The 24,025-nt window shown below is 35.0% G+C and overlaps 3 protein-coding genes across 4 annotated transcripts; 2 read left to right on the top strand and 1 right to left on the bottom strand.

Moving 5' to 3' along the window:
• The first annotated feature begins 779 nt into the window (after positions 1-779).
• LOC118735871 (defense protein l(2)34Fc) lies at positions 780-10,703 on the top strand. 2 transcript variants are annotated; one of them, XM_036465862.1, is made up of 3 exons: positions 780-852; positions 10,002-10,329; positions 10,399-10,703. In XM_036465862.1, the coding sequence occupies exons 2-3, from the start codon at positions 10,018-10,020 to the stop codon at positions 10,561-10,563; spliced, it is 477 nt and encodes a 158-aa protein (XP_036321755.1). In that variant the 5' UTR covers positions 780-852; positions 10,002-10,017; the 3' UTR covers positions 10,564-10,703. The 2 variants fall into 2 exon arrangements, with proteins under 2 accessions (XP_036321755.1, XP_036321754.1); XM_036465861.1 differs by lacking the exon at positions 780-852 and having other exon boundaries at positions 9,675-10,329.
• A 5,471-nt stretch (positions 10,704-16,174) lies between these two features.
• On the bottom strand, positions 16,175-18,382 carry LOC118735870. The gene is made up of 2 exons (XM_036465860.1): positions 17,037-18,382; positions 16,175-16,974 (listed from the first exon to the last, which is right to left on the bottom strand). Exons 1-2 carry the CDS (start codon positions 17,970-17,972, stop codon positions 16,504-16,506), a joined length of 1,407 nt encoding a protein of 468 aa, XP_036321753.1. The 5' UTR covers positions 17,973-18,382; the 3' UTR covers positions 16,175-16,503.
• Positions 18,383-21,059: 2,677 nt separating this feature from the next.
• Positions 21,060-22,807, top strand: LOC118735869 (transcription termination factor, mitochondrial). Its single transcript, XM_036465858.1, has 4 exons — positions 21,060-21,629; positions 21,686-22,115; positions 22,242-22,392; positions 22,445-22,807. Exons 1-4 carry the CDS (start codon positions 21,140-21,142, stop codon positions 22,712-22,714), a joined length of 1,341 nt encoding a protein of 446 aa, XP_036321751.1. The 5' UTR covers positions 21,060-21,139; the 3' UTR covers positions 22,715-22,807.
• Positions 22,808-24,025: the final 1,218 nt, after the last annotated feature.

Genomic DNA, 24,025 nt, shown 5'->3' with positions numbered 1-24,025 from the left:
CTATCGCACTTGTTGACGTAAAAATATTCATATCATACATACAAAAAAAAAGCGATACCGATCCGAAAATTGTCGCTAACTGGTTAGAGAATCTCTCGACCCCACCTGGTATTCATAACAATTGGATAGCAGTATTCATCAGCCATAAGTGTCTTTATTTTTTATTTATTTTTTTTGTGTGATATTCAAAAAGATTTTTGACCCGCTTTCCAGTGCAATTAATTAATACCGGCCATGCCACCTACTCCTAAGTAAAAGACAAACAATATTTTAATACATATGCACCTACATACATACAAATAAATAAAATAAACATAGTGAACTTGTATTACACAAACATTTGTAGTGTTGTTTTCTATAATCAAAGCTCAAACAATCGATTGTTTCTTTAATTATTATAATTTTTTTTTACTATTATACGTTTTTTTTTTTTTAATTTCGTGTCAACATGTTTTTTGCATAATTGAAAATGTACAAATAAACAAAGAAAAAATCTCACAACAGTTTTTTTTTTCATCTCTGCCCGTTTCGCTTCGTTCGCGACGAGTTCATTCGTGGGCCAAATGTTGAAAATCCACAACCGACACAGACAAATTCGTATTATTATATGCTGCAAAGTTGTTAAAGTTGTCGAAGTAGTACATATGTATATAAAAATTCAACATCTAAGTATAGAGTACCGGCGATTTCCGTAGTTTAAAAGTTTTGTTCTGCAAATAACTAAGCCTTCGGTTTGTGTATAAATAAGACTGTGAAACAGAATTTCTAGCTTATTATAAGTTTTTCGCTTGCATAGTCAAGTTCATTAAAAGTTTTCTTTGCAGTTTTGCACGGTATATTAAATTGAAGAAGGTACTCAAAAAAAAAAAAAACATTGGAAAATTTTTATGATAAGTGGTGTGTTTATTGGAAAAAAATTAAAATACAATAAAAATTACTTCCATTCCATGCTTGCCTGCCTTATTTGCCTTGAACAAATCGAGTATTAAAATTAAGGGAACTTTTGTGAAAAACTCTTGAAAGTTTAAAATACATACATATGTATGTATGTCCAAGTAATTGCATCAAAATCGGTGTTGAAAAATAAATATATGCAAAAAAAATAAAATAAATTTAAAACTCAAAAATAAAGATATGTAACTAAATACACACAAACATAGTTAGGTTCCCTCTGCATGCTTTAATTTGTGGTGTCTATCCTAATGTTGTCATACAAGTGTAGAGACCAGAGGGTTACCTCACATTCAAATGGTGGATCGATTATAACAAAAAAAAAAAGAATAAATAAAAACAAGAAAAATGATCAAAAAAGAAAACAAAAAACTTTCTTCTTGCATGTAAAAATAGAATATCTTGCAGAATCTTCTTCTCTAACAACCGAGAACAATCTCAAAGGATTCTTCCTCGCCACATATTAGAACCACGACGACAGAAGGCTGTTTCTAAATTAGCAACCCGGCGTGCTTCATTGCGCCTTAAAAGTATTTTTGTGTTGTTACTCCCTCCCAAAACGCTTATGACTTCATTCAAAAAAAAAAAATATAATAGATTTGAATAAATTTTGGATATATGAAACACACTTCATTTTTTATGAATAAGTGTGTTAGTTAATACATTTTCAAAGGTATTTAATCCTGAAAATTTAATTAACACTCTTGTAACTCGATTCTACATATCGCGCACTTTCTTCAAAGATATATTAATTAAATATTCACCTTATCTTACCACTCTGAAAAATATTTTTGGCAGTCAATTTCCCTAAACCACTTTAACTTGATATCCATATTGCAACATTTACTTTATCTTATCAATTTAGTTAAACTGCAATTCTCAAACAGGTGGCAACTCTCTAATAATATTTTTCCTATATTTTAAGTTAGACCTTTAGTAAAGCATCGGTGAAAACTGCATTTGATTCCATACATAAGTTTTCGATTGATGCGCGTAAAAACATACAGACGCAGACAGACGGACAAACATTCTAAAAATTGTTGATTTGCCTGTTGATAGGCCTGTTACAATTTTATTTTGGTACAGATTTCTAAGTCAACGTAAAATCTATTAATTCGACTTCCCCAAATAAAGGAACTCGGATAGGTCATCTTCAATTCGAAAGGGAGACGAAATGTATGTACATATGTGTCGTGAAGTTCTCATAGAGAGAGACAGCGGGGGAAAAGCGGGATTTCTTCTGAATTACGAAAAGTATACTAAGATACCAATTTCGAGCTTATTTTCACAAGTCTAGCTTATCAGCTAGTAAAAGGATTTTCAATAACGGCGAGTTGGCGTGGAATAAAAAAGCTGTTTTTCAGCCTTTAACGCAATTCCTTTTTTTTTTGTTATTGAGGAGGATCATAAACATATGTATGTACATACATATGTAGTTTGTCTTTACGCGCGTCTGTTGGGTCTTCTCACTGGGGCACGATAATACTTTGACATATTTAAAAACTGTACAACTTTTTCTGCACACCTTTTTACTAGGATGATAAAAATTAGAACATTTTTTTAACCTTTAACCCGATTAGTCAACATCTTTTCCAAAACTGTTGGTGTTAGTATTTTAATATTCTAAAATCTGAGCATCCATTACGTAAAACCACAAATTTAAATATGCTAAATAAATATTGTCCATTGTATACACATAAAACATCTACTATTTCTTCTAATATTCATGTGTAGCAAGACAAGTTTTCTGCGTTAGCCTTTAAAAACCAATTTCTAGTATATTGGAGCCAACAACATTTTAAGATCATTAAACAAAAGCTAGTCAAAAGCCTAAGTGCAGCGCATTTAATTTGTAATACATACATACATATGTACATACATACATATGTATACACGTTTTACAATTAAATTTTGGGTTGGTAAATTTTTGTTTATCGATTTATTTGATGAATTTTCTAGGTATATGGCTGACCGGTTTTAGCAAGCTTTGATATTTGTCTATACTTGTACATGTTTGTAAGCTTAAAGTATGTAGATAAAGGCAGTATAAGAACATAAAATTTGAACGTTCAACATCTCGTGAACTTTTTTTCTCACTTGTATGTATAAGCACGTTTTTTACGCTTAATTTATTACAAATAGTTCTGCTGCTCGCGCCAGTGACTGAAAAAAGCTGCAATAAAAAACCAATATCCCACAAGTTCGCTGCTTAAGTCTTTTGTTTGTCTGAGCCAGGGCCAAACGCAAATGACGATTTATGTATGTATGTACACATGTACAATTTTTCTACATATGGCAGACATGCAAGCGTAGTATTAATTGACATATGTTGTTGCTAGCGAATAGTTGCTTTGCTGCCTACACAAACATATGAATTTAAATATATCAGTAGCCAAAATTGCGGTTTAAACAAATATTTATTATTTATCAACACGTTCCAACTTACATATATACATATGTACATTTGTATATTCTTTAAAATTACGTACAAATATATAGATTTTATTACAGGGTTATACCGAATATTCGCATTCGCATTCGCAATAAACAATGCGGAGCTTTTGCGAATGTTTTTTTGTTTGTGAAATCGTCAAAATAAGAATCAATTCAAGGTGGATTTGAAATCTATTGAGAAGTGGTGCTTGATATGCAATATATGTAGGAAAATCTTGCACCGCAATAAAAAAGAATAGGGGTCTCCACATTCATTTCGGTAAAATGTAAAATTTTCCGAACGAAATTGTATAATTTTAAATTTTAACAGGCTGGTAAATTTACAATTGAATGGTGCAGCCGGGCATTAGGCTGGTAAATTATGTTTATCAAGTGCTCCAAGTAGTGTTCGACCGAACTCGAATTTTTAGCCGAATTCAGACCTAACACTCGGCCGAAACCGAGCCGTATTTTATCTAGTAAAATTTCCATAGCTTGTAAAAATCAGTACTTTTATTCAGTGCAGTACATATGATGTAACAAGCGAGATTACCTTCGGGAAAACGTTGCTTCTACGCTTATGAAATTCCCAAATCGGATTGATATGAGCCATTGCATCTGTAAGATATTGCTATAATTCAAGCAATTTTGAAAATTTACCAAAAGCTGTATGGGGCATTACAATTTTGGGCTGGAAATAAGAAGTTACCATAACAATAAAACAATGCAATAAAATTAAATTACTGTGCCAATTTTGGCCATAACGGAAACGAACCCGAATTTTATGGCCGGACTGTTCAGTAACCGAACCCGATTTATGAACCTTTAAAAAACAGGCTGGACCCTGAAAAGGCAGCAACAATACTTTTTATTAAATATCGAGCCCTAACCGCCAAAAATATGTAAGTGAAATTTTTCCAAAATTTTATTTTTCATGCAGAAATGCATCTAGATTCTCTTGGTTCTGCATCAAAATAAAAAAAAAAATAAAAAAAAATGGCGCTTACGTTTTTTGGCAGTTCGGGTTCGATAAAATGCTGCAATTTTTAAATTCATTAATTAAAAAATTCATTCATTCAGATTCTCCGTTTACCTAATTTACTTACATAAATATGTAAATTATTTCTGAAAAATACTCGACACCCGCTTCCGCAAATGCTCGCTTTACGGATGCGGATGTCTAAAATTCCACATTAGCTACAACCCTAGTGAATATGTATAGATTAGTGTGCCTATATATTTATGTCAAACGACAAGTTGACATTTAATTCATTAGCATGAGAAAGCATACAAGTAGTGGAAAAACTAGCATTTCGTATACATATCTACATATTCTGGCACAATGCTGATACTAATTCATATATGTACATACATATTTATCGAAAATAGAACTTGCATCTACATACGTATGTATGTATATAGTATATGCAAAAAAAAAAAATACATACACTTAAATCGTTGTCTTGGTGGAGTCAATAATATCTAACCTTGTGCATTCACATTTAAACGTTACTAAATAATTGTCACCAGTTCCCGCCGCATTAAGTTATGTATGTACATATGTACGTATGTAACTAATTTATGTTCTAGCTAATTGATGTACCGGGGAAAGAGGTGTTTCAAAGCCACAATCTACTTGCAAGAAATTTCTGCGAGCTATTAGCAGTTTTGCTTTTCGCTGATTTTTTTAGGATTACATAGTTCCAAACTAGTCTAGCTAGTCTCGAAATGTTTTACTTTTAACCACATCATTCCATTGCCTATTGTGAAACATTAAACTCTATTAATTTTGGTAAATAAATAGTTGCATTGAATATACTACATATACATACATATATGTATACATACATGTGTACACAGAGAAATTTTCGTTTTCAAATTTGCATGGAACGTTTTACTTTTAAAAACGTTTTGGCCCAGGTTTTCCACCTATAATAATTGTTTAAGTTTTGAGAACGAAGTATTTCAATTAAATATCTAAAATGTATATTTTAAAAATGATAGTTTGATTATTGAAAATGCTCATGTTCAAATTAAATTCTAAAATGTTTCTTCTTCGTTTTAAAAATACTTACATATGTGTTTTCTAATACTTATGATATTAAAATTTTATTTCTATTAAATCACTACAAGTCATTTGGTATTTACATTGTCAAAAATTGATTGTTATATACTTGTAAATAAGGTACAAAATTTAATAAAGAAAATACAGATGTTACACATACATAAATACATGCAGATGTTACTGCCTTTCTTCCAAGCTGGGCCAGCTGATTTTGCTGCACGCTGCACAGATCCTGTAAATTATAATAAGAAAATTTTAAATTATAATTTAATGGCCCATAGGAATTTGTTTTTTAACTTACACTAACGAAAGCTTTTTTGTCGATCAAATCATCACCAATGACTTTATTATTTGTGTGGTTAGAATGACGATATCATATTTACTTCATCGCCTTTTCTCAAGAAGCAAATGTTATTGAAGGAAGCTTGAAGTAATTTTTTTATCTGCACTCAAATTTTCTGACTAATGTTGCAAACATATAAAATGTTTGTCATTATTAATGTTTAATGTTAATGTTTTTTATTATTTTTCATTTTTAAATTTCATTGCAAAAAATTTTATTTTTTTTTAAGTCTGTTTCATACTTAATTGACGGCAAATAAATTGACGTTATTATTTTAAAAATGTCTCGTTTTATTTTAATTGTTGAAAATTGTGTCGCCTTAAAATTCTTGAGGATAATTTTCTAAAATGTTTCATTTTTGAAAATACGCATTTTTGGCGTTACTTTTTTCGTACAAAATAAAATATATATTAACGTTCGTTTTTGTTTTGCGAATGTTTCGTTTTAAAGTCGGAAATACAAATACTGCATTTTTTATTTTGTATGAAGTAAAATTATTTCACAAAATTGTGTTTTGCAATTTCTTTTAAAAACCGGCGCTTTACCCGTAAATTTTTCTCCAGTGTAGGACACTATATTTCCTCATTGCACCTGTACTAGCTTAAATAGTTAATTAGAAATTCCTACTTTCTTTTGCATACATACGCATATAACTACGTATGCATGTACATATGTATGTATGTGCCTACAAATGCTAGAGTTCGAAGGCATTTAATCACATTAATCACTAATAGCTTTAAAAACTCTAATTAGTATTGGCTAGAAAATACAAGAAATATAGGAAATTCAATACAAAAAAATCGAGTTTTTTGTTACTTTGTGCTGAAATGTGCACCTTACTGTTCTGCCAGGCCAATTGCTTAACTTGAAAATACTCCTACCAATTTTTAATGTAACTTTTAAGTACATTTCACTATGGCATTTACTTGGAATAATTAAAAATTAAATTTTTCTATAACTAAACCAAACGAAAGACCCTTTACCAATTAGGTCATTTAACCATTAATACAATCTGACTACGCTGCATCGAAATGGAATAAATATTACATAAAAAGTACAGACAGTAGTAACTAACATTCGAAGCACCCAAACCAAACAAAAAAAAAATAAAAAATTAAAAAAATTAAAACTGGTTTCGCTTTCAAAAGTAATGTCATTGGTTATGCAATCAAAAATTTAAATCCGCTAAATGGTAATTCTTGGCAGTTAAAAAAAAAAACCAAAAGTAACCAAAGCAAGCAAAAGCAGTATCAACAGATGATCACAGCGGCTTAAAAGGAATGATGTTGAAGATAGCGACAGCTTTTAAAAAAGTCTCGGCACGTCGGGAATCCTAACATTTGTTAGTTATATTTAGGTACATGCTTGTACATATATGTATATATGTATGTATATGACAACAAAGTAAATTCTTTAAATCAATTTCTCATCGCTGGATTTATGTTTATATTAGGGATGTTACGAATGTGGAATTTTAGACATCCGCGGATGTGGATGCGTCAGTTATTTTTAAGAAATAATTTAGGTACGTAAATTAAGTGATTTAGGTAAATAAGAAATGAAAAGTCAGTAATTTTTAATAATTTTTATTTTATTTAGCGCTTGAAATTAAAAATCTAAACATAATATTTAATGAAAAGTAATGCTGCTGCCTATTCAGGTTACAGCCTGTTTCTTAAAGGGTCGTAAATCAAACCTGCGCAAGTAAATAACTACTCGCTCGAGGCGACAAATATTTGCGCGTGAAACTTGACAATAATTTAATTTTTTTCGATTGGCGCTGCACTAGTTGAGAGAAAATACACTCTGAGGTTTGCCATTGTAGGCCTAGGGGCAACCGCTATTAGAAAAAAGGTTTTCTTTTTTTATTTATGATTATAGTCGGAAACTAGGCTCGTTCCCACACACTGTGGAATGGTAGTGTGCACTTCTGACCACTACAGCATAGCGGCCGCCAGCCCTTTGAAAAAATATTGCCCGACCAGTAACTGCCATACTGCGAAATTACTGCTTTTTGAAATTTTTGCTGAAAATAAATTTCCCAAAGTGCCCATTTGAAATGATTGAAATGAGTATAACATCAAAAGCAAATCATGAAAATGTGGTTTAAAATTATAGCGTACACTTTGTTCTTTCATGTCTAGTAGTTTGTTTTTTTTAAGATTGGTCCACAAAAAAACTAAAAAAAAAAAATTTTATTAAAAGTTGACGTGGGCAAAAATATTGGCTACTAAATATTTGTCATTTTGTTTGCCAGATATACATAGGTTTTATCAGTGCAAAAGCTCTGCATGGCTTATTGCGAATGCGAATATTAAAATTAATGCGGAAGCTCTGCGGTTGCGAATGCGAATACTCGCAACAACCCTGGTTTATATGACACAGAATTTTCACAAATTAGAATCGTAGAATTAAAAATCAATTAAGAAAAGCTAAATATTTGGGGAGATTATAGTTTCATAAATTTTAATTCATTTTTCAGGCCACTATGGATTTTTATTACTTGTACAAAACTATTTACATGGGCGTCATTTGCATATTGGCAACAAGTTCAAATAGCGAAAACTGGAAATTTAAAAATTGTGACCAACAAGAGGTTTAAGAACTGGCTTCACGAATACTAAGTCAAGGCCGATTTTAAAATTGCCAACATTTCCAAATTATATTTTGGCAAAGTGGTGTATTTATTTTTTTTTTATCGACCAAAATCGCTTAACGCCAAACAAAAAGCAGGATTGCCAAATGCAAATGTACATATGTATGCTCACTTTGCAGCGTGTCAGTAAATTTTAATGTCTTTAACGAGGTCAGATGAAATAGGAGAACCCTACTAAGAGTGAATTTCAATGGCAGGTGATTCTTGTATATATACATATATACATACATATATTCATATATACATATACATATGTACATATATATCCATAGGGTTCTCGGAAACGGCTCTAACGATTTTGATGAATTATTGTACACAGATAATGTGTTGGATTTTAAGGTTATCTGAATAGGCACTATCTCCGAGAAGACTCGTATAAGGTTGCCTATATTATATTAAAAAATATTAATTTTCAAGAATTCTTTACCATTTCTGCGAAAGTTGTTTTTTTTTCCCCCATATAAAAATACATGGAAAACTTTTGGGCGCTTTGAGTGACCTCTAAATATTTTTTGATTTCAAAATAAAAAATAAGGGTATATTTTTTCGGTATAGAACAATCCTTGGGGGTGAGAGCATTACAATTCCGACTTTACTGTTTTTGGACCATCCTAATGTGCATACATATGTATGTTGTCCACATAGATTGGGTGTATGTATTCAATTATGTATTGTATTCAGTTAAAATTGAGAAAGCGAAAATAGAATAGATAATAACTAATATAGATACATAATACAGTGGCGGCGGTAACAAGCTCATATTAGGGTGGTCAAAAAATACACAGGAAAAACAACAACTAAATAATTTCGAAAATAGGGAGACTCGTATTTTTTATTTTGAAATTGGTTAATATTAAATAGTGCCGCCGGGGCTTTGAAGTAGTCCATATATTTGAAATGGGGAAATAAATTTTTCCATAGAATTGCTATACATTCGTTAAAAATAAATATTAATTGAACGAATAAAAATATTTCCTTTCAGAAATCTTCAAAAAATTAAGATAGGTATATTGCATATTTAACTTTAAAATTTCACTAACTACTTTTTTATAAACGATAATCTTAACTCTTTACAATTACAATTTTTTTTAAATACTAATCAATTTCAATATATACATAAAATAAGGGTTTTCTTTTTTTCGAATGTCTTTAGTTTCGGGGGGGAAGTTGGTTGGATGAAAAATAATATGAACCACCCTAATGGACACACATACAGTAACAGTAAACAGTAAACAGTAAATGCGCAAAGTTTGCTTGGATTTATATTGTTTTTAAGTGCTACTTTTTGCTAGTTTTATTTATCATAAATTAACGTTGGAAATCAAAGTTTTATCGCCCTTGTGACGCCGTAATTAAAAACGCTAATTGAAGTAAACCCCGAATGCTAGTAACCTACGCTTTTAAATCTCTACTGATTGCTTTTAGGCGGCATTACAAATAAAAAATTTACACAATTTACACACAACTTTCATTATTCGCAAAAACTTATTCACATATATGTACATAGTACGTATGTATATCTATGCACGTAATTTTCCTCTTCCCATACGTAGTTTTACGTCTGCCAACATGTTCCGCTTACTCCTGTTAATCGCCTGTTTGGCCGTGCCCGCCTACAGCAACTCAGCCGGTGCTCCGAAAGCCATCTGCACAAATGGTTTAACACCTGAACATGGCCTCGATGGGCAAAGCTCCGCCGTCCCTTACAGATTCTCTGGCGACAGCAAGGCCAACAATGGTAAAGTTTCTCTAGCCTTAGGTGGTTCGCAGGGTTTCTTGGGTTTCGCCATACAGGCGCGTGATGCCAACGATAAGCCAGTGGGTACATTTAAGGTGGTCGACAGCAGTACGTCACAAACACTTAGTTGCAGCAATCCCGATGTAAGTTGAGAAATGTCTTTAAAATTCATTTAACTTGTTAATATTTTTTGTAATATTTCTTTGATTCAGGACACACTTACGCACAAGAAGATCCCGCACGATAATCCCATCAAGAGTGTGGCTTTCGCCTGGGAACCAGCCGGTTACAAGGGCAAAGTGAAATTTGTTGCCACCGTTGCCAAAGATGGCGGTACCTACTGGATTCGTAAGGTGCTGAAAGAGGTCGAGGTTTAAGTTGGAGTGTTGAGTATTACAGGAATGTTTGAATATAAACTTTGCAAAATTAAGTGAAATTGGTTATGAATCTAAATTCTAGAATGGTTTTTAAAAACCTTAAACTGTTAAATAAAACTGAAAAGTATTTTTGTGTGATAGAAGGACTTTTGGTATTGTTATTGTAAGAAAACGAAAGTGTTTTTGGTCGGTTAAAAATTAAAAGTGGAAACGAGGTCGGCCTGTTGAGATCAATACAGGTTTGTTTTTTTATTTTTTTTGATGGATGACAAATTTAATCAGCAAATGTCATCTCTTGCTGCACTTCGGTAAAGAAACGCAATGCTATGGGAACCGGGATTGAACTGGGTCACTCTTGTATTCTGTAAGAAATTTGCTTTCTGGGTTTTACAGACCGTTGTGTTGTTGTTGTGGATAGAAACTTCGTTATGAAAATTCCAAACAGGCAATAGGTAGAAAACTACTATACTCCATCCGATAGTACAGCAATGATTCTAAAATGAACGGTAGAGTGGGAGGGGTTCTTCTCTTGTAACCCTCCCCCAAGCCGTTCATTTTGATGGAGGCTACAAACGAGCTTCGAACTGATTTAAAAAGTAGAGGTTGTTGTTGTTGTTGTAGCGGCTTACTTCAGGTGGAAAACAAAACAGGTTCTATACGTATATTTCTTCTTATTTTGACTTCCTTCAACATCCGCTTCAATTTCTTTGTGGAAGTCTCTGTCGGATTTCCTATATCGACAATGGTGTCGACTGCGTTCCGATTACGAATAGAGCTGCTTCAGCCGAGCATCTTTTAAATGTTTGGAATTAATTAAATTAATTTTATAAACAAATATTAACATACTTCTTTCACTAGTAAATCACAACATGATTGTTCATTTTTAAATTTAACGAACTTGTTGATTCAAATTATTGTTGACAAAAATACAACCATGTGCCACAATTCTGCTTGCAAATTCTTGCTGACAAAAATTTTCCCAGCACGAATTTGCAACTTCCCCTCCAAATGAAATGTCAAAATTGTGCTCTCTCCTTGCAATTTTACAGTGTTTAGGCCAAACGAACACGCTTTGGTAACACTTGGTACCAACTTGTCCAAGTTTTTTGCATAGCGAACACTCTTATTCTCTTTAGAGGGAGATAACACAGTTGTGCTCGATCAGGCAACTGTGTGCAGCTCGCCAGACATAACAATAGACAGCGCTGGTCTGATAAACAGCATATCATGGCGACCTATGCTGACTTTGGCATCAGACCATCTGCCCATAGTTATCTCGATCGATAAACCAACCGACTTTGCTTCCGCAGAACACCGGACCTATATCAACTTTTCTAAAGCTGATTGGAAAGGTTTCGCGGAATTTACTGAGAGCACCTTCGCTGCGCTCCCCACACCAACCCACGTCCACCTTGGTGAACGTAAGTTCCGCAGGGTTGTCATTGCTGCTGCAGCTCGCTGCGTACCGGCAGGATGCAGTACGGACCCCCGTCCAAACTTCCCCGCTGAAGCGGCTGTTCTAGCCGATGAGCGTGACAACCTTCATCAGACCGATCGCGGAAATCCCCGTATAAGGGATCTCAACGCGAAGATTCGGCAGCTTGTGAGCGTACATAAGCGGAAAATGTGGGAAGAGTATCTGAAGACTTGCAACTTCGCCTCTGGTGTGAGTAAGCTTTGGTCAACCGTGACGTCACTGTCCATTCCGACGAAGCACGTCGACAGGGTCGAAATTTCTTTCGGCGACAATGCTTCGTCGGACCCGGAGCGATACGCGAGCTATTTTAGCCGGAAGTTCATACTGCATCCTCCGGCGGACAAAGCCAAGCGTCGAGTGACCCGAAGGCTGCACAAACTGCCAACAACCTGTGCCCCTCTTGCTTTCACTAGCGGTGTAGTTTAGGTAGCCATCGGGAAGGCAAAAACCTCCAAAGCCATGGGGCCCGACGGAATATGCATGTTGATGCTAAAAAATTTGGGCCATACGGGCGTAGCGTATCTAACGGAGGTCCTCAATTTGTCAATAGCCACTCTCATTATCCCAGACATCTGGAAGATGGGGAGAGTGCTCCCACTGCTCAAACTGGGGAAACCAGCCAACAAATGAGAATCTTATTGTCCGATAACACTCCTTTCCCCGGTAGCGAAGACACTAGAGGCCTTTGCTACTCCCATATTTCACGAACCACCTTACCGCAGCGAAGCATCAGCATGGTTTCTGTGAAGTGCACAGTACAACAACAGCACTTAACGTCATAAACACGCAGATAACATGTGGCCTTAACCGCAACCGTCCCTGTGAGAGAACTATTCTAGTAGCGTTGGACCTGTCAAAGGCGTTTGACACCGTCAGCCACTCCACGCTACTAGAAGACATAGAGGCCTGCTCCCTCCTACGGAGGCTCAAACGGTGGTCGGCAATTATCTAAGTGGTCGACACTCGTCAGTAATGTTTAGAGACAAATCGAGTAAACCTAGAAAAATAAAACAGGGGGTTCCACAGGGTGGTGTCCTTTCCCCATTACTGTTTAACTACTACATTTCAAAGCTCTCTCAACCACCAGAGGCAGTCTCGGTTGTCTCCTATGCTGACGATTGTTCGATAATGGCGTCTGGGAATGGATTGATGACTCTCCGAGCTTTCTCGCTTCTTCTCTGCTAGGAACTTAACCCTCTCCCCTACAAAATCGTCTGCAAACTTTGTTCACCACCTGGACGAAGGAGGTGACTAGGCTGGGAATTCCACGTCGATGATACACCAATTCCGACGGTGAATAACCCCAAAATACTCGAGTTATGTAGACTCCAGACCTGTGAATGCAGTTCTAGGCGCACAACCACCGGACATCGACGAGACGGAGCTGCCTCGGCAGACTTCACGACTTCACGCTTCATAGGGCTTCCGTTAGTAGAGCTTGACGACAACGACTGAGATAACCGATCTGGGCGGGGTTGTTGTGGCCGCTACAACAACAACAGCAACAGGCAACTGCCTTATAGAAAAGCACGCACTAGATTTTAATGGACTACAAATCTGCATACTCAAAAAAATTCTAAAAAATCTAATTAAAAAGTTTAAAATTTTCATGAGAATTTGCTGAATTTTCGCGAGTTTTGCACAAAGTTTAGGAATTATATTTTAATGTTTTTCTTTTTGTAGAATGAACCATATTTTTATACGAAATTAGCGGAAAAATATTAGGATGAAAATTGTTGCATATATCGTGAAAAATTTGCTGTGCCAATACTTTGTTCCGGCAGTGTATTACTCACAAGTAAACTTTTCAAGTAAGGGGAGCGGATCAATTTATAGACTTCTAGGGGGCGTCAATCTCTTTGATTTCCCCCACCTATGATATTGGGCTGAGATGCTACATAATGTAAACACCTAAAAATTATTCGAGGAATATTTTGGAAGGTATGTATCTACGGAAAAGATGATTCAAATCCTTGCGATCTTGCTTTTTCATCAGCTTGGCAGAGAAAACAACCCAGGATGCAAGTGGGTTTATACACTAGGGTGGTCCAAAAATGCATGTGGAAAAGTAAAGTCGGAATTTTTATGCTCTCACCCTCTTGGATTATTCTAATCCGAAAAAAACATACCCCTATTTTTTATTTTGAAATCAAAAAATATTTAGAGGTATTAATATGGGAAAAAAAACTTTTCGATCGAAAAATATTGATTTTCAAGAACTCTATACCATTTCTAGGAAAAGTTGTTTTTTTCCCATATACAATATATAATACATGGAAAATGCGCTTGGAGCGACCTCTAAATATTTTTTGATTTGAAAATAAAGAGAGTAAGAGAGTATACCCTTTTTCGATATAGAACAATCCTAGGGGGTGAGAGCATTACAATTCCGACTTTACTGTTTTTGGACCACCCTATTATACACACTATAACTACACTTTGGAATAGCCACGGTTAGAAAGATGTGCATATATCTATGCACATACAATGAGCAAATATACCTCCGAGTAGAAGTGAAAAGACATACAAGAATACACGCCATCCCAAACCATGGAACCTTAGAAAATATTAATTTTATATAACAATTTTTTATGTGAAAATACATATAAATCTAAATCAAAAGCTTCCCTGCAAACCATTTTTTCAGAGTATTCTGAATTGTTGAGATAGATTTAAGGATTCGTAATGAACTCATCCGATTTTTTTGCCGAATTTTCTAAAATAAAATAAACTGTGCACACTTCGATTCTTTTACGAAATTTCGGTAGAAAATCGGTAAAGTAAAGAAAATAGAGCTGCTATGTAAAGTTTTTCAGAATTTTCTATATTTTTCGTACAGAAATTTCTTTACGAGTTCGTGTCAATCGCTTCATATAATTTTCTTTGAAGATTCGTAAAAAAAAAAGTTACAGAAATGAGATACTCCTGAAGATTTCGTTAATATTTCGGGAACTTTGGGTTGCAAGGTTCTTGCGTTCAGTCGAAGAATTGTGGAATGCGGGAAAATTGATTGAATAATGCAATTGCGAAATTGAAAAAAGATTGCATGAAAATAATTGTGAATATTATATTAGAAACAGGAACTTACATTTGACTGTACATAGAAACACATATACATTCTTATGCATATTCACCCGTAAATAACAATACATACATACATACAGTGTTGGCCAATACAATAGCACCCCCATTTCAAAGTGATATTGTTTGCCACTCATGTTTATTTATTTATTTTTAAGAATTTTCAATTAAAATACAGTTCATTCTCTCACAAAACTCATATAAACTCATGTTTTAAACTTTTTAAAAGACCGCAAAAAAGTGCAACAAATTTTCACCCAAATTTCAAACTTTTTTCTCAGAAGCGGTAGAATTTTTTTGAATACACAGTTTTATAGCCCATTCAATTTTAGTCTAATAATGTGCAAGTTTCAAGTGGCTAAAAATTACCGTTGATTTTTTAGAATTTTTTCGCCGAGGATGTTGCGGGTTTCTGCCATATAACTAGTAATTTTTAGCAAAAAAAAAACCGACTTCAACTCCCATATAAAAAAAAAATATATATCTCATGATCCACTGATCGGATCTCAACCAGATTAGTATGGGACCACCTCTGAGACACTACCTTTCCGATGCAAGAATTATCGAAATCGGTTGACGTGGTCCAAAGTTATGCGGTAACATACATAAAAAAAAAAAAAAAAAGATTCCGACGAACTTAACCTCCTCCTTTTTTGGAAGTCGGTTAAAAAATAAATTGTGTTTAGCCGTTATATGGAAGCAAATGAGACAAAAAAAATTCTAAAAAATTAACGGTAATCTTTAGCGACTTGAAACTTGCACATTATGGGACTAAAATTGAATGCGCTACAAAACTGTGTGCTAAAAAAAATTCTAGAGCTTCTGAGAAAAGTTTGAAATTTAAGTGAAAGTTTGTTGCACTTTTTTGCGGTCTTTTAAAAAGTTTAAAACATGGGTTTATATTTGGTTTTTGTTAGAGAATGAACTGTATTTTAATTGAAAATTCTTAAAAACAAATAATTAAACATAAGAGGCAAACAATATTGCTTTGAAAGGGGGGTGCTATAGATATGTCCAATACTGTATATTTAGATATTTACCTTTTCACATAACATCTAAATACAATTAAACACAATATAATTTGTCCAAGTTTTTACTAAAAATCTTAAGTCTAGAACTAAACCCACATTTAAACTATAAGCAGATACGTGTGTACATGTATTCTTACATCAACAATGTGCTTTGTAAAACTAAACGCGCAGTCTTCAAATGTAAATATCTATCTTATATTCTAATAAATGCTTAAAATATTTCTTTAAAGTTTAAACCACTTTAAATTTGTACGTATATAATAGAGTGAAAATAAATGCAGTGTTTCGCTAAAATAAAATCCATAAAAAATTGCACTCTACACCCAAAGTACGCTCCAGCACTACAAGCGCTCATTTGGCAATTTGTGATATCACCGCTTGCACATAGCCGTTTCGGTAAAATATATCATCGTCATTTTGGTTTTGCCAGTTTCTCAGTGGACGGAGATCACGATAAGGATTTTTCTTAACATCGAAAAGACGTTTGATTCGCGTTTCCAGACGATCGGCTTGAGCTACTCGCAAAATGGCGCCATAATCAAAGTCTGCCTCAAGGCGTGTTAACGAGGTGAAGAGTATTGGCAAATCGTAGGTTTGCAACATTTCTAAAATGCCATGTGACCATGTGTCCTTGGTGGCGCATGCATCACCTGGTATGCCCGTTCGTTCACGTTGCTCCTTCTGCTCTGCTACTGTCGATGGGGCATGCTCGGAGAAACCACAATTGAAAATAGCTATCAATGAAGGTTTCAGACGGGTCTCCTTGGTGAATTCTTGGAACAGCATACGATAACTTGTGTACAACACAGTGCGATCAGCACCCTGCATAAATTTATGAAAAGTATAATACATTTTATGATTTTAAAATATAGCCCTTATCTTACCATATAATTATAGGTAATTTCTCGTCTTGCGGCTCCTAATACTTCTGGACCAATGAAATACAGCTCCAGTCTTGTTATTTGTTTGAACTGCAAGAAAAACCATTTTGTGTGAATTTGGCGAAACCAAAGGTCTTGTTCTACTGTAGCGCCCAAGATGAAAATGGCAAACTTATTTCCTTTGAACTCAGCCATTTCAGTGAATCTGAGTGTGAAACAAATGGTGCCAATACAACTGAAATCTCCGGCACATGAGAAGAGCTGATAGTTTTTCATTGAGGCTGTTGGCACTTTAGGTAGCTTGCGCGAGGTTATATGCTCGAAGGCTTGCTTCAAGTCCATAGTTAGGACATCGTCTACTGGTGTGCGTAAATCTTCCACTAACATATCGGGCGACATTTGTGGTTGTACTTTGTATGGACAGTAGTATAGTTGAAGAAGACCACATCGGGCCTTGTGACGTTCGCTGTCCTGAGCAGCATGTTGCGGTGAACAATAGGAGACACCATGACAGCGAGTGCAACTTTGTACGCGTTCTAAATGGTAACAAATTTCGCAATATGCTGGGAATGAAGTCAGTTCCTCTTCGTGATATTCGAGTTTTCGACCAAGTAAGGTGCGTAGCAAGTACTTAACTTGAAGTATAGCGCGTTCCATTGTGTAACTATCATGAGGTTGTCCACTTATAAGGTATGGATGCTTGATCTGATAATTGCTCATAATTTGGCTGATGGCACGACAAAAACCACGATGCAGTTGCCAATCCATACGCTGATGCTCTTGACTGCAATACATTACTAGCTGACAGCCACTGCATTTGTGCAACTTCTGAGGCATTGGCTCCTTTGATGGTGAAGCTCCTTTGGATTGTTTCTCCACTTCCAACAAAAGACAGATATTGCAGCAACGCGAAGAGCACATATCATAAGCCAAAGCCATGTTTAAAATATTTTAAACCGACATACATATGTTTCGAATTAATTAAAAGGAAAATATACTTTTTTTTAAGAAAACAAGGTGCTTTTATGGAATGGATTCTGAGGTAAATAAAAGAAAACGCGGCAATGGCCAAATGGAACAGTTAAACAGCTGTGAGCTAGAGCCAGGCTATCCAGGTAGTTAAAAAAGCGTAATTTCTGAAAAAAAAATCGCCAAAAGTCGCCAATTTGGGAAAATTTGAGAATGGTAACCCCCGAGTACGGAATTAACCCTCTAGTAGGCCAATTTTTTTATGAGTTGAAAAATTCAGGAATGGGTGATTTTAGTACGAGAAATCCAAAACTGATGTCTATTTCGATCTGTGATGGTAACTTTTCCCTACAGGGGAGAAAAACCAAGACCGTCTGGAGACGGGCTCGCCCACGGTGCAGCGAACAAAAGTGGCGCCGTCAGTGGTACCGCTACTTTGGTTTTGCCGATTTTGACAGTTGTGGTAACTAGTAAATAACCCTTTGTCTACAAATCAGCGAAAGAGAAATTTGAATTATAAGTGAAAAATCAGTCTAAATTGTGTTAATTTGCAATTTGTGAGTGATTTTTGAGTTGAACACTGCGTAAAAACTAATACAATGAAGTGCTGTGTGTTATATTGCGACAGCCGTCAAGATGCAAGAAGCATAGATGCAAGTGTAGCGCTGAGACGAATCCCTGCATTTTGTGTACATAAGGCACGGCAAAGCCGTTCCCGAAATGTTTATCTATTATTATATTAACAGCATTTCCTCACAATGATGTTGTTTCTGTTCCACGCAGCCTCCATTAGCAAGTTAACTAATCAATCCCGCAGAGATGCTGCTGCAAAGCAATGGAGTGCACTAAAACGTTCACTGTTCTCTAATAGATTAGGAGAAAAATGCAATATTTTCGCATTTAGCAAAATTAAAACACGTTTTTCGCTGTAAAGTGAACTGTTTTGGTAGTTTCAACTCGTTCTTCTTTTCGCTCTATTCTTTGTTTACTTGTGGTACACAAATGTCAACGCCCAGGACGGCGTAATCTTGTATTCTATCATTCTTGCTGCTTACTTGTATACCAGCCCTGCTTTTACAACACAGCGTGCCAAATCTTTCAAGAGCTCTCACGCTGAAAGCTTTCACTGGCAAAGTCGGTTTTAACACCACTTTTTACTCACTTAAATAAAGGGCTTATTGAAACTGAAAATAATTTAAATGAGAATTTTAATAAGAAGGTAAATTAAAGTTAATTTCCACTCAAATGAGTTTGGAGAAACGCAGCCTTAAATATTCAGTTTCAGCTGCTTTTCATTCCTTCAAAGTCAAATAGTGAATTGGCTGGTCCCAGAAACTCGCTCTCTTGTGATTCAAACACTTGTCTGGTGACAAAAGCAAAACTTTTTTAAAAGTATTTAATTGACTAGGTAATCGTTTAAAAATTTCTTCGATTAGGGTGACTAAGAATTTTTGACAGTCTTTTATTTTAGTTATGCTTCATAAGTCAAGTTTTTCACGTCATAGCCTCTTCTGTAAAATGATAGTGGAAAACTAAGTTTTGTATATTTTTATTATAGGACAAAATTTATTTGAAGGGAAAAAAATCTCCAAAAATCGCCAATGGCGATTTCCTAAATTTTTACGAGCAAATATCAAATAAAAAAAAAAAAATCGGCAAATCTGGACACTCTGGCTAGAGCTGTAAATCTATCGATCGTACGATTGATACTATCGAATGGATACATTTTTTACACTATCGAATGGTCGTTTCCACTATCGATAGTTTTTGTTTGAGGAAATATAAATGTATTGTTTATATCGATGATCATGATAAAATCATAGTAAGGTAGAACCGTTGTCTCAATTTGTCGGCCATAATTTTTTTTTGAAGTTTGCCAGCATTTTAAAATCATATGAAATTGAAAATAAAAAATTGAAATTGTTCGAAATTGCTGTTGCTTGAGATTGAAAATGAAAATGTTTGTGTGAGTTTGTGAGTGAATTTAAGAATTAAAATGTTTGGAAACGCCAAGAATTTTAAAAGTAACTCTCAGCGGTTCTACCTTACTATATTTTTATCATGGTTTATGTTAGTTGCGTTACTTATCTCCCAGAAATCGTCAGAAATAGTCCGAATTAGTCAGATTTAGTCCAAAAAGCGTTTCTTAACTCGTGAATGACAGCAGAAATGAGAGAACAACGTCAGTGAGAGTGACTCTCTTCAGTCCTAAGTAGTCTGATTTAAGGGACACCGTGTCAGAAGAATTTTTGCTGCCAAAATCTTGAAAAGTGTCAAACTCAACAGAATTTAAATTAACGGAAATTAGAGAGTACACGAAAAGCGAAGACTTTGGCAACATTGATTTGCTTACACATCACTATTTTTTACCTATTACCGGGTTTTACACTGTTCAAGTATTGAATTAAGTTCTGCTTGCTAGTGGAAGAGAAAAAGCTTTTCCTGTAAAATCTGCTAATCCTGGAGTACGGGAATATTTTAATTATTTAGGGGATTCCCTTAAACTCGTTAAGACTTAAACCGTGTAAAACTCGTAAGTGTATGAGGCTTTCATGGGAACGCCCCCTTTCCGAACAGATGTAAATAGGTGCGTAAAGTGACTGTTTGACAGATCAGCCAGGATTTTGTGAAGCAATTTTTGTTTCGTAGTATTTTCCCTAACATCCCGCTGTCTTGTCTCTATCCCTCTTGGCTAAAATACAATTGCCGAAAATTAGCAGAAAACCTAAGTCAATACAGTTAGTGGATAAAGTTCACTCATTTTATTCGCGTATTATTTTTTTCATTATTTTATCATACATTTTAGTATACAAATTCTGGCCCCTCGGCTACACTGAAGTTTACGAGGTCGTTTGCGCATAAAATTTGCTTCATATATTTACGAGGGGCTTGTAAATAGGGTTTCATACAAATTTTGATAGCTCTTTTACTAAGCTCGTAAATTTACGAGCTTTACTGTTGGCAAAAATTTTGGAGTACTTTCAGTACGAGAACAACCCTAATATTAGTGTTAAGGTGGCAAGGCTAATTTAAAAATAGTTCAGTGCTGGCAGTACCTCCATCAGCTGTTTACAGTTATGTGTGGTTACACTTGCAAATCGGAAAATTGAAATTAACTAAAAAAATATAAACCTAAAATGATTAGGCAGATATTTCGACAATTTAATCGCGCATTATCTTTAAATTCGCACAGTACGTCAACGTTTACTGCATCAAGGTTGCCCACAGGCAGCCGCAAAGTTGCAGGGAGCTCCGCGCAGCAGTTGAAGCTACTTTGCACAGTGCGTTCATCAGCTAACCTGAATTCGACCAGCATAGAAGAAACAACAGTTGCAGAGTCCACTTTAGCCTGTTTGCCAAACGATTCAGATGCTTGTGAAAGGGGACCGGAGTACATTACACCTTACAATACAGATCAAGAGAAACCGCGGCGCTATGCACTTGTGGAGGCATTGCGAACGCACTTCCGGCTATCTGATAAAGATATAGATCGCATATTAAAGGATGAAGTGGTAAAAAGATCATTTCACCATCGTACACTTGTTTGCACAATGGAAATGCTTTGCTTGGAAGGAGTAACAAAGGAAAGTTTCTTGAACTATCCATGGTTAATAACACTTGATAGAGGTTTGTCTGGCAAGTCTCTTCCATAACGTGAATTTCTCAAAAATGTTTAATTTCAGTACGTTTACAGGATAAACTTGCGCTGATAAAAACAATTGCACTACGTGATCTTAACCACTTCGTGCCCTTCTTACGTTTGACCCTGCCACGACTTCGTAAAATTGTGTCTATTATGAAAAGGGAGGCGAATGTGGTACCGCAAGGAAATCGCGTTTATTATATTAGCGAAATGCTGAAAACCGATCCTAAACTTGTCACAAAGTATTTGTCAAAACGTCTGTTCATCCTGGAAATGCCTTTCGACATGCTGGAGCAGAATCTGCAACATATGGTAAACTACAATGTTTCTCCTCAAAATATTTTGAAAGATCTCTGGGCTTTTCGATACACGCCTAAATCTGTGCAACTACGTTTGGAGCGAGCGAAACGAGCTAAGAAAGACAAAATAATGCCTTGGATGGTTCGTTGCCCGGAGCCTATACTGCAAAGGTTGGTGAAATACTATCAATTTTATAATTTTTTTTAGAGAACAATTATGCGTACATACATACATACGTGTTTATCACGCTGCTAAAAGCAATTTTTCCCCTGATTTGTTATTCAACGGCATAACAGATCATTCAAGCTCACGTTAGACGACCTTGCTGTGCTTGGAGAGAAAAAAAGTGTTGTGGAATATGTAGCTGAACGTTTGGGATTCGATGTAGAAAGCACACAATGTATAATGGCACGGCACCCATCTGTTATGCGAGTACGCGTAACAAAGGTAAGTTCAAATAATAAATAGGTAACTGAATATTATTTTTAAAATATCTTAGGTCAAAGAGGTACTTGACTATCTTCTAAATGAAGAGGGTTTCACACGCCACGAAATTGCAAATGTGCCCCGTATTTTATGCCACGGTTTGAAAACTACAAAGCAACGCATAGAAGAATTAAAGTCTTATGGTTGCCGACCTTCGAGTTTAGTAATTGTGTGTCGTAGCAAACGAGAATATGACAAGTTTGTAAGGATGTGGTTGGAAAATGAAAATCAAATGCACAGACGAGAGGACAAAAATAAAACTGAAGATGCTGAAGCAGTATAGCATGTTGTTAGTTTGAAATTATACTGACCGTTTCGTTTTGTTATCTACCTTTATACATTGTCAACAAATAAACTAGATTTTAAGTTGAAAATATTCAGTTTATGAGATTTATTTAACCGACTTCACAAAAAGGAGAAGGTTATCAATTCGTCGCAATATTTTTTTTTATGTATTTTACCGTATATCTTTGGACCACCTTAACCGATTTCTATAATTTTTTTTTATAAAGGAAAGGTGTTAACTCACAGGGTGTCGCATTCTAATTTGGTTTAAATCCGATCACTGGATCATGAAGAAAACGACAATCTTAAATTTGTATATGAGAATTGAAGCCGGTTTGGTTTTTTGCTTAAAAATTACTCGTTTTCTTTTTGGTTCCGATTTTCCAATATTATTTTGTAACATCCGTTTACGGATCGAAAACCATACGAAAGAAAATTACGTGACACTTCAGGCAGTATAAGCTGAATGGGACAAAGAGTACGTTCACGTATGTCATAATGCGAAAAATGTGTTTTTATGTGACGAGTAATACAAGCCCCAGGCTCGAATCGTCACATACGATATCGTTTCAAATTTTAAACACTTGTCAGTTCTCTTTAAAAAAAAAAAAATCCATTAGCGATTCGACTGCAAACCTCTTGAGTTCATTGAGTCGACCCTAAATATTTATTTATTTATTTATTTATTGGAGTCTATGATTAGTATAATCTTACAGACTATAATAACAAAAAAAAAACATTAATAAACTGTAACATTAAGAATAACATGTACACAAGGTTGTCTTAAATTCTATCCTATTGGCAAAAATGTTAACATTGTACACTTTGCATAAAGCATTAAAATCACTCATTATCCTTATAATTGGTTCATTTAGAGCATAATTAGTCTTACATAGGTCAATCGAAAACATATCAAGTTGGCGTAGCATCCTCATTGGAGCATTGAGTTTAATGCGATCTAATAGGGAGGGGCAGTCAATTTCCCCACTCAGAATATCATGCAAAAACAACAGACCCGAAATAGTCCGCCTACTACGTAGAGTTTGCAAGCTAATCAACTTGCAGCGAGATATATATGGTGGAGTAGGATTATCAAACCTAATTTGAGCCAAACCAAATTTTAAAAAACATTTTTGTACGCGCTCAATCCTATTATGGTGAACTTCGTAAGAAGGATTCCATATTATAGAGGCATATTCCAGTTTGGACCTGACAAACGCATTATATAAAAGCTTTCTTGTATAGGGGTCCTTGAAATGGGCACTATTTCGCTTAATGAAAGCTAATGACGAGAACGCTTTGGGAATAA

Source organism: Rhagoletis pomonella, unplaced genomic scaffold (genome assembly GCF_013731165.1).
Source record: "Rhagoletis pomonella isolate Grant_MI unplaced genomic scaffold, Rhpom_1.0 Rhpom_scaffold_00003, whole genome shotgun sequence".
In the NCBI taxonomy this organism is placed as follows: domain Eukaryota; kingdom Metazoa; phylum Arthropoda; class Insecta; order Diptera; family Tephritidae; genus Rhagoletis; species Rhagoletis pomonella.
This window is presented reverse-complemented; position numbering and strand designations above follow the sequence as displayed.

Excerpts from the sequence above, each read along its gene's own strand:
- LOC118735871 (XM_036465861.1), top strand. The coding sequence starts at position 9,946 with ATGTACATAGTACGTATGTATATCTATGCACGTAATTTTCCTCTTCCC. Across the intron at positions 10,330-10,398 it reads TTAGTTGCAGCAATCCCGAT|GACACACTTACGCACAAGAA; the intron begins GTAAGTTGAGAA and ends TCTTTGATTCAG.
- LOC118735870 (XM_036465860.1), bottom strand. The coding sequence starts at position 17,972 with ATGGCTTTGGCTTATGATATGTGCTCTTCGCGTTGCTGCAATATCTGT. Across the intron at positions 16,975-17,036 it reads AAATTACCTATAATTATATG|GGTGCTGATCGCACTGTGTT; the intron begins GTAAGATAAGGG and ends AAATTTATGCAG.
- LOC118735869 (XM_036465858.1), top strand. The coding sequence starts at position 21,140 with ATGATTAGGCAGATATTTCGACAATTTAATCGCGCATTATCTTTAAAT. Across the intron at positions 21,630-21,685 it reads GTTAATAACACTTGATAGAG|TACGTTTACAGGATAAACTT; the intron begins GTTTGTCTGGCA and ends GTTTAATTTCAG. Across the intron at positions 22,116-22,241 it reads CCGGAGCCTATACTGCAAAG|ATCATTCAAGCTCACGTTAG; the intron begins GTTGGTGAAATA and ends ACGGCATAACAG.